Source organism: Pecten maximus, chromosome 2 (assembly GCF_902652985.1).
Source record: "Pecten maximus chromosome 2, xPecMax1.1, whole genome shotgun sequence".
NCBI lineage: Eukaryota > Metazoa > Mollusca > Bivalvia > Pectinida > Pectinidae > Pecten > Pecten maximus.
In genome coordinates this window covers 51,904,756-51,916,264 of record NC_047016.1, presented here as the reverse complement: position 1 = coordinate 51,916,264, position 11,509 = coordinate 51,904,756, and the positions used below count along the sequence as shown (strand labels likewise).

Genomic DNA, 11,509 nt, shown 5'->3' with positions numbered 1-11,509 from the left:
GTCTATAACTACCACCTGTCTATATCTACCACCTGTCCATATCTACAACCTGTCTATATCTACCACCTGTCTATATCTACCACCTGTCTATAACTACCACCTGTCTATATCTACCATATCTACCACCTGTCTATATCTACCACCTGTCTATATCTACCACCTGTCTATAACTACCACCTGTCTATGTTTTCCCCAAATTCCTATGTGAGCCTTACTCATATTTACATTCTGCCCACATAGACCATTTACACTTCCTTTTTACATTTCAGTTATCGTACAAACTTTAAAACTCAGTACATACTTGTTGTCATAAATGGCTCCAAAGCTTGTCAGCGAGAACAGCATGTATAGGATAAAGGCTACCACCCATACTGGTGACATTCCCTGAAAAAAATCCATCCAAGCATGTCAAACAATGTATATCTGACCTGGTACATGGATATATAACTGAAGACACATCCTCGTATCTTTTTCTGTCAAGAAATCATTGCTTAATGCTAGAAAATGGAGATTTGTTTTCTTAAAAAGTGGTCATTAAAGTGCTTTCTCAAAAGACTTTAATTAAAGAAAACTAAATTCAGTAACATTTCAGGAATGTGTAATTTATGGCAACAATCACAAATTGTATCAAAGTATCATTTAATAAAAGAAAGATGAAAGATATACATGAATTATCTGGAAACAAATTTACAGAAGAAACTTAAATATGAAAAAATATGAATATACACACAATATAAACACATGAGATTTGATCCCCATAGACTCCTGAAGTATAGAAAATAAACATGTTTTCAAAAAGTCCATTCAAATTATAGATAGGGGGCCCCATTTCATCTGAAAATTCCCAGCACAACCCTGTAAATTCCTCACCTCTTTGAATTTCCCTACGACTGCTGATGCAAGGATGAGAAAGAAGAAGTGGAGATATATATACAGGCTGGTCCACAGAGGGACACCTTTGTCATACTTCTGTACCGGCTCCTTCACCTGTAATGAAATTCACCATTGTTATTAAGTAATTAATTGAACAAGAGGTCCAGAGGTCCTGCATCGCTCACAGGAATCTTCTCGGGATTATGACAAAACACTCTGGTGTAAGTAATATTTATTACGAATAGTTTCACATTTTGGGATCGGCCTCTCACTAAAGGTAATGTGCACCAGCCGGCCAGAGGTACAACTGAGAAGTCACCCTTCCAAGAACTGACTGCACTTGACGTTGCTTAACTTTAGTTCATGGACAAGACACTCAACAGCACAGCCACAAGAGCCAGCTATTGAACTATACAGCTGAAATGTCCATATCCATAAAATTGTCACATTAGACAAGAAAGTCAATACTTTACTTCTAACATTTAGATTTCTACTACGGGGGGTGGAGACACAACGTCCCTATAGGTAGAATTCGGTACTGATCTTGATGAATCAGTCGTGGCTCCTAGTAGATACCAAGGTCTCACATAAAATCCAGGTAATAAGTATAGCGAGAGTGAGTCCAACACGGTGTTTCTTCCAAAAATTTATTCCTACAACTGCAGGAATAAATTTTTGGAAGAAACACCGTGTTGGACTCATTCTTGTTATACTTACATTTAGGTTTCTAGATATCTCAATGTCTTTTAATTCTGATATCTCTATTTGTATCAGAAACAGTATTAAAAATACAGATATCTGTAATTAAATAGAAATACATGTACATGTATCTCTATTTTTAATTCTGAATCAGACATATATTTTATAAATTAAATATCTGTTTTAGATAAAAACCAAAACTGCTTGCCATAGAAGATATAGGGTACAAAGTCTGATTCCAATATTTGACATTTTGCCAAATACTGTTCAATGATCCTCATTTATCACATGACGACCATTTAACAGATGTCATAAATACTGTAAGGTACATGACATTGTGAGGTAATAATTTATGACGTCATATTTAATGTATGACATCACACAATGTTTCTGTAGAGGTAGCAATGTACAGTAACAAGAGGCCCAAAGGGCCTTAACGGTCACCTGAGATTTGAAATATTTCGGCCAACTAAATTGACCCTTTTTGGCCCCACCCATCAGTCCTAATGGGGTCAGTCTATGAAGAGTATTTGATTCTAACATATAGTAGATAAGAAGATTTTTGAAATTTCAGTCAATTTGACCCTTTTTGGCCCGCCCACCAGCCCCTGGGGGTCAACTAGGGCCAACATGTACATAACATCAAACTGTAATCCCATGCTGATAATTTGAACCAAGTTAGAATGAATTCCAATACAAATCCAACAAATAATAGTCAAAAATGTGATTTCCCTATATAAACTATAGTAAAGTTTACCCCCTCCCCAGGGGCAAACGTGAGACCCCAGGGTCATGAAATTCACAATTTTGGTAAAGCACCTTAAGACCCTTTCATCTATGAAGAGTGTTTGATTCCACCTTATCTGAGAGTAGAGAAGAAGATTTTTGAAGTTTTAGTCAATTTGACCCTTTTTGGCCCCCGCCCCTCAGGCCCCTGGGGGATGGGGACTATATAATTCACAATTTTAGTTGAACTTTAGCCATAGAAGCTCCCTGCCAAATTTCATTGAATTTGGTTCAGTGGTTTTGGAGAAGAAGTTGAAAATGTAAAAAGTTTACGGACGCACGGCGCACGACGGAAGACGACGGACAAAAGGCGATTAGAATAGGTCACTTGAGACTTCGTCTCAGGTGACCTAAAAATGACCAATTCTAAAAAAAGGCACATGATTTAGATATGTTAACATAGCCAGTTAACCCTACATATTACTTATACTAAAGTATATAGATTTGTAATCTATACAACATCTACAATTTTAATACAGCTGTGAAGGATAAGTAAACTTATTTTTTTTTGTTATTCAGACCTGTGAATACCATGGTAACGACTTCAAAAAAAACTTAAAAATTGCAAAATATTATGATATTTGACCCAAAATGGCACAATTCCTGACACATTTTTTTTCTGAAAGCTACTAGTATTTGAAATTAAATATCTTTATCCCAAAGACAGAATTAATCTTGTTTTAATACATGTATGTTCATCATTAAGTTTTTACGCAATCTTACCTTGTCTGTGATGTAGCATTTTTTGTTGTAGGCAAAACTAAATTTCCAGTGTGAACACACTTTCGTAAAATCGGGAAATTTATTTTTAATTTTTTTTTAACAAATATGAAGCCTGTATATACTTCTTCATAATGAAAATACCAATTACAGTATACATTTAATTTTTTTATTTTTTATGCATATCATAATACAGGAGTTATTTGCTTAACAAAAAAATCACCCATGGCCAGGCTATCCTACTGTAACAAAGTGTGCTACCAGAGGAAAACGAGCCATCCAGTTTGAAATTCCTCTGTCTTACATAAAATTTGTTTTGAGAGTTGCTGAATCTCATATTCTCATAAATATTAGTTATGTGTTCAATGATTTGATGTGCCAATCTCCTAAAGGCTTGTGGCATATCATATTACATGTATTTTATTATAAATTCCAAATGACAGCCACTCAACAACCTAGATCTACACATAAATTCTAACAGTTGTAGGTGTCAGTAAGAATTAGATTCTAAAACATACATTTTAATTATGCAAATCTATACCATGAATATTCCTAATTGGAAGCAGGCTTGTTGTAATTCAACACATCAATACTTTCAAGATTGGAATTTCTTACTTTATGTTGTCAGATAATGGCATTATGTTATAATTAAGTAACTTCTTGTGAAGTTTTAAAACATTAGGTCATACCATAAGTATTTCTCGCGACAATTTTGAAAGTTGAATTGATATCGGTACAGGGTCATTTGATTTCTTTACCAAAGACATGTAAGTTCAAATTCTACATCATCATACAGAAACATACATACCTCTGGGATATCCTCTAGCAATCCTGTCCACGGTTTCCCAGGCGACCAGCCCGGACCTTTAAAGATGACCCCCATCTTGTTACTGAAGCCCTTTTCTTCCTGAACTTTCTTGATCATGTACTTCAAGTGGCAGAACTACAAACACAAAATGATTGCACCATGGTATAGTTCTAACTTAAGAAATGAACGTATTTTGCATCCTCCTACTGTCATGAATACTCAGTATTGGTCATGTGACAACACTAGTCAATATTGGTCATGTGACCACATTAGTCAATGTTGGTCATGTGACCACAGTCAGTGTTGGTCATGTGACCAAACTAGTCAGTGTTGGTCATGTGACCACATTATTCAGTGTTTGTCATGTGACCACACTAGTCAGTATTGGTCATGTGACCACATGTCAGTATTGGTCATGTGACCACATGTCAGTACTGGTCATATTATAACCACACTAGTCAGTATTGGTCATATGACCACATTAGCTACTCAGTTCCCATAACTTCATAAAAAGAAATTTCCACTTTTCTATTTGAATATACATGTATACTTAATTCAGTAAATTGTTGTATTAAGAATATATGATGGCGTCATTTTCATCCTTGTTAACATATATATCCTGCCCATGCTAGAGCTCAAACTAACAACCTCTTCCTCTCTTTAAGCACACATATTGCAACTTAGCTACGATAAAATAGCTGTGGATCGATGATAGGCAGCCAAATTAAGACAGATCATCAGTGAGTGGTGTAGGCAGGGTATGGATATTAGTTCTAACTACAATTACACTAATTGTGGGTTATTTAGTATAAATATGGTACTAAACTTTTACAATAGGTAAGGGGGTTATTTGAGGATAAATATGGTACTAAACTTTTACACTAGGGGAGGGGGTTATTTGAGGATAAATATGGTACTAAACTTTTACACTAGGGGAGGGGGTTATTTGAGGATAAATATAGTACTAAACTTTTACACTAGGGGAGGGGGTTATTTGAGGATAAATACAGTACTAAACTTTTACACTAGGGGAGGGGGTTATTTGAGGATAAATATGGTACTAAACTTTTACACTAGGGGAGGGGGTTATTTGAGGATAAATATAGTACTAAACTTTTACACTAGGGGAGGGGGTTATTTGAGGATAAATACGGTACTAAACTTTTACATTAGGGGAGGGGGTTATTTGAGGATAAATATGGTACTTAACTTTTACACTAGGGAATCGAAGGGGGTTATTTGAGGATAAATATAGTACTAAACTTTTACACTAGGGGAGGGGGTTATTTGTGGATAAATATGGTGCTAAACGTTAACACTAGGGGAGGGGGTTATTTGAGGATAAATATGGTACTAAAATTTTACACTAGGGGAGGGGGTTATTTGAGGATAAATATGGTACTAAAATTTTACACTAGGGGAGGGGATTATCTGAGGATAAATATAGTACTAAACTTTTACACTAGGGGAGGGGTTATTTGTGGATAAATATAGTACTAAACTTTTACACTAGGGAATCGAAGAGGGTTATTTGAGGATAAATATAGTACTAAACTTTTACACTAGGGGAGGGGGTTATTTGAGGATAAATATAATACTAAACTTTTACACTAGGGGAGGGGGTTATTTGAGGATAAATATGGTACTAAAATTTTACACTAGAGGAGGGGGTTATTTGAGGATAAATATAGTACTAAACTTTTACACTAGGGGAGGGGGTTATTTGAGGATAAATATGGTACTAAACTTCTACACTAGGGGAGGGGGTTATTTGAGGATAAATATAGTACTAAACTTTTACACTAGGGGAGGGGGTTATTTGAGGATAAATACGGTACTAAACTTTTACACAAGGGGAGGGGGTTATTTGAGGATAAATATGGTACTAAACTTTTACACTAGGGAATCGAAGAGGGTTATTTGAGGATAAATATGGTACTAAACATTAACACTAGGGAATCGAAGGGGGTTATTTGAGGAAAAATATAGTACTAAACTTTTACACTAGGGGAGGGGGTTATTTGAGGATAAATATAGTACTAAACTTTTACACTAGGGGAGGGGGTTATTTGAGGATAAATACGGTACTAAACTTTTACACTAGGTGAGGGGGTTATTTGAGGATAAATATGGTGCTAAACTTTTACACTAGGGGAGGGGGGTTATTTGAGGATAAATATGGTACTAAACTTTTACACTAGGGAATCGAATGAGGTTATTTGAGGATAAATATAGTACTAAACTTTTACACTAGGGGAGGGGGTTATTTGAGGATAAATATAGTACTAAACTTTTACACTAGGGGAGGGGGTTATTTGAGGATAAATACGGTACTAAACTTTTACACTAGGGGAGGGGGTTAATTGAGGATAAATATGGTGCTAAACTTTTACACTAGGGGAGGGGGGTTATTTGAGGATAAATACCGTACTAAACTTTTACACTAGGGGAGGGAGTTATTTGAGGATAAATATGGTACTAAACGTTAACACTAGGGGAGGGGGTTATTTGAAGATAAATATGGTACTAAACATTAACACTAGGGGAGGGGGCTTATCTGAGGATAAATACAGTACTAAACCTTTACACTAGGGGAGGGGGCTTATCTGAGGATAAATACAGTACTAAACCTTTACACTAGGGGAGGGGGTTATTTGAGGATAAATATAGTACTAAACTTTTACACTAGGGGAGAGGGTTATTTGAGGATAAATATGGTACTAAACGTTAACACTAGGGGAGGGGGTTATTTGAAGATAAATATGGTACTAAACATTAACACTAGGGGAGGGGGCTTATCTGAGGATAAATACAGTACTAAACCTTTACACTAGGGGAGGGGGCTTATTTGAGGATAAATACGGTACTAAACTTTTACACTAGGGGAGGGGGGTTATTTGAGGATAAATATGGTAGAGATAAAACAGAAGTAAGTTACCTGTGCATTGATCGGATCCCAGGACTGGAGTGGATGTACAAGTCCGTAAATCACTTTCTCCTCCTCCGCTTGGAATGTACCTGTACAGATAAACTTTGTTTTTATCCAGATCATTTAATGCGTGTCCATGATTGTTAACTATTTACAAATAAATCTTACAGATAAACTATTTGTATCACAGGAAAGTACTCAATGATATTAACTTAAGTATGAAAATCACCAATACTTAATGGAATGTTCCTGTCAAAGTTCCTGTCATATAGAACATAAGTAATCTGTCATGCAAAGCAAACAAGTAAAGACATATATCACATATGTAATGTAACATTCTGGTTCTGTAAAATAGAAAACTTTCATTGTTGATGAACTTTCATTTTAACATGGTTGTTATGAAATAATGAACATACAGTCCACTCAACTTATTACAAACTCTAATAATACAAAAACTCACTTAATACGAATGAAAATTAAATCCCCTGTAAACCGTGCTAATTAAATTCTTATATTGTTTTTCCACGTAATTTTAATACGAATCAATTATGACAAAAACCTGGGTATTACACCAACATGCCTGAATTGTTTTAAACCAATATAATAGGAAGTATCCAAGTTAGAGTCAGCGAAGTGTCACACAGGTAAATTTTCATAATGTAGTAGGAGTGGAAAAGCGAACGTCAAGACCAGGTTTTGAACCCGGGACCTCCAAACACTAGCCGGATGCATCTGACAACCTCAGTCTGGCCAGGACACACTCTAATCACATCTGCCACAATAATCTTTGTCACATACCAATAATCTTTGTCACATACCAATTATCTTTGTCACATACCAATAATCTTTGTCACATACCAATAATCTTTGTCACATACCAATAAGCTTTGTCACATACCAATAATCTTCGTCACATATGAATAATATTTGTCACATACCAATAATATTTGTCACATACCAATAATCTTTGTCACATACCAATTATCTTTGTCACATACCAATAATCTTTGTCACATACCAATAATCTTTGTCACATACCAATAAGCTTTGTCACATACCAATAATCTTCGTCACATATGAATAATATTTGTCACATACCAATAAGCTTTGTCACATACCAATAATCTTCGTCATATATGAATAATATTTGTCACATACCAATAATCTTTGTCACATACCAACCCATGCACTGTACAGCGTAGGCATGCATACAGGTGAGTGAATCATGTTCATTTTAACAATATATTGATACTGACAGCAGTATTGTCACATCAGAGAGATTACTGTGGCTGACGTCAATACTGTGAGGAGCTCCACAAACACGAGAGCAAATGATGATGATGGTCGTGACCTAGAAACATGTGTTAGGGCCTACTGATTGCTAGGTCCGTGAATCGCTTGATAAGTTATAATGGTTTGTACAAAACCAAAATGACATTGATACTCATAATTTCAAAAGTTTGACAGACTATGCTATATTTGGTATCAAGGTTAGATCTGATCGAGTTAAACAGACAGGAGTCAGTTATTTTTTCCTCAGCTGCGGATAAGATTTGCGCGAACTGACCTCAGGTATTTGTAGGCCTAAATAATAAAGACTGAATATACCACATACAATGTACAATGTTTTTTTTTTATTGATTAATTAAATTAACATGCGGTTTTGTTTACTTTTGAGTGTAAAAAAAGAAACATGAAACTTGTGTATACAAAGTGTACATGTGCTGTGCATTCATGGTGTTGCGCATTGGAAATACGACCCGACATAATACGAAACCCGAATAGGACAAAAGCAATTGAGTGGTCCCTAGAAATTTGTCATAACTGGGTTGGACTGTATATACAATGAATATTGATAATGTATTATCATATTATTGTGGCATGGGCTAACCGCGAAGGTTTGCACCCATAAATAATTTGAAAGCTCCATGCCACAAAAAGAAAATACAAACGAACATTACGTATTTACATTCACTTCAGTTTTTGAGAATATATGTATTTAATGAACGCACTTGAAGAAGATACTCATATGGTATTAAATCAAACCCCATGATGCTTTATTATTATTTAAGAGTGTCAATGATTTTAAAGCTTTAAGTAAATAATGATTTAATGCATTATGGTTCACACCTACCAAACATTCGGTCGAAAATGATGAGTACACCTCCATAGTTTTTGTCGATGCAGTAAGGATTTCGGCCATGATGGACTCGGTGATGACTTGGAGTGTTAAGTATCCATTCTAGAGGTCCCACACTTCTCACGGTCTGGTGAAATAAAACCACAGCTGGATTTAACAAACCTTCACCAACTTCCATTACTCAAATTTCTATAAACATTATTCGTAATTTATTATTCTTGTCTTGAGAACGTTTTAACCTGGTATTATTATAAAGTTTGATTTGTTGGGACACAGTAATCTAAGACTAGTCTATGGAATCAGCATGTTATTCCCTGTGTAATATAATGCTGGGTCAGGACCCACTAACACCCTCAGTTACACACTAACACCCTCAGTAACCCACTTACATCCTCAGTAACCAACTTATACCCTCAGTAACCCACTAATACCCTCAGTAGCCCACTTATACCCTCAGTAACCCACTGATAGCCTCAGTAACCCACTTATACCCTCAGTAACCCACTAATACCCTCAGTAGCCCACTTATACCCTCAGTAACCCACTGATAGCCTCAGTAACCCACTGATAGCCTCAGTAACCCACTGATAGCCTCAGTAACCCACTGATAGCCTCAGTAACCCACTTATACCCTCAGTAACCCACTGATAGCCTCAGTAACCCACTTATACCCTCAGTAACCCACTGATAGCCTCAGTAACCCACTTATACCCTCAGTAACCCACTAACACCTCAGTAGCCCACTTATACCCTCAGTAACCCACTTACACCCTCAGTAACCCACTGATAGCCTCAGTAACCCACTGATACCCTCAGTAACCCACTGATAGCCTCAGTAACCCACTTATACCCTCAGTAACCCACTAACACCTCAGTAGCCCACTTATACCCTCAGTAACCCACTTACACCCTCAGTAACCCACTGATAGCCTCAGTAACCCACTGATAGCCTCAGTAACCCACTGATAGCCTCAGTAACCCACTTATACCCTCAGTAACCCACTTATACCCTCAGTAACCCACTAACACCTCAGTAGCCCACTTATACCCTCAGTAACCCACTTACACCCTCAGTAACCCACTGATACCCTCAGTAGCCAGCTAACACCCTCAGTAATCCACTTACACTCTCAGTAACCCACTTATACCCTCAGTAACCAACTTATACCCTCAGTAACCCACTTATACCCTCAGTAACCAACTTATACCCTCAGTAACCTACTAACACCCTCAGTAACCCACTTATACACTCAGTAACCCACGTATACCCTCAGTAACCAACTTATACCCTCAGTAACCTACTAACACCCTCAGTAACCCACTTATACACTTAGTAACCCATGTATACCCTCAGTAACCCACTTATACCCTCAGTAACCCACGTATACCCTCAGTAACCAACTTATACCCTCAGTAACCAACTTATACCCTCAGTAACCAACTTACACCCTCAGTAACCCACTGATACCTCAGTAACCCACTGATAGCCTCAGTAACCCACTTATACCCTCCGTAACCAACTTATGCCCTCAGTAACCAACTTATACCCTCAGTAACCAACTTACACCCTCAGTAACCCACTGATACCTCAGTAACCCACTGATAGCCTCAGTAACCCACTTATACCCTCCGTAACCAACTTATGCCCTCAGTAACCAACTTATACCCTCAGTAACCCACTAATACCCTCAGTAGCCCACTTATACCCTCAGTAACCCACTGATAGCCTCAGTAACCCACTTATACCTTCAGTAACCCACTAATACCCTCAGTAGCCCACTTATACCCTCAGTAACCCACTGATAGCCTCAGTAACCCACTTATACCCTCAGTAACCCACTAATACCCTCAGTAGCCCACTTATACCCTCAGTAACCCACTGATAGCCTCAGTAACCCACTGATAGCCTCAGTAGCCCACTTATACCCTCAGTAACCAACTTATACCCTCAGTAACCCACTGATAGCCTTAGTAACCCACTGATAGCCTCAGTAACCCACTTATACCCTCAGTAACCCACTTATACCCTCAGTAACCCACTAACACCTCAGTAACCCACTAACACCTCAGTAGCCCATTTATAGCCTCAGTAACTTACAAACACCCTCAGTAACCCACTTACACCCTCAGTAACCCACTTATACCCTCAGTAACTTACTAACACCCTCAGTAACCCACTTATACACTCAGTTACCCACTAAAACCTACATTTACCAAGTTATCCACTAAAACCCACAGTTACCCAATAACACCCACAGTTTCCCAACAACAGCAACATTTACCCAATAACACCCTTCGTTACCTGCTAAAACTTAAAGTTACCCAATAACACCTTAAATCCCCACTTCAACCCAATTACTTACAAACACCCTCTGTTATGCACAAGCACCCACTGTTACCAAATAACACCCTTTCGTTACCTACTAAAACCAAAAGTCACCCAATATTATCCACAGTTACCCAAAAACACCCAAAGTTACCCAATAATAACCTCAGTACCCACTTAAACCCAAAAATATCCATAAACACCATGAGCTACCCATTAAAACTCAGT

At 37.3% G+C, this 11,509-nt stretch overlaps 1 protein-coding gene across 1 annotated transcript in view; it reads right to left on the bottom strand.

Moving 5' to 3' along the window:
• The window catches only part of LOC117322434 (alkylglycerol monooxygenase-like), a 28,766-nt gene that overhangs the window by 4,245 nt on the left and 13,012 nt on the right, over positions 1–11,509 (bottom strand). Inside the window, exons 7-11 of the mRNA XM_033877351.1 lie at positions 8,950–9,082; positions 6,825–6,904; positions 3,887–4,021; positions 871–987; positions 302–384 (exon numbers count right to left, since the gene is read on the bottom strand). Of these exons, the coding sequence (XP_033733242.1) occupies positions 302–384; positions 871–987; positions 3,887–4,021; positions 6,825–6,904; positions 8,950–9,082 (548 nt within the window). The remainder of the gene's footprint in view (positions 1–301; positions 385–870; positions 988–3,886; positions 4,022–6,824; positions 6,905–8,949; positions 9,083–11,509) is intronic.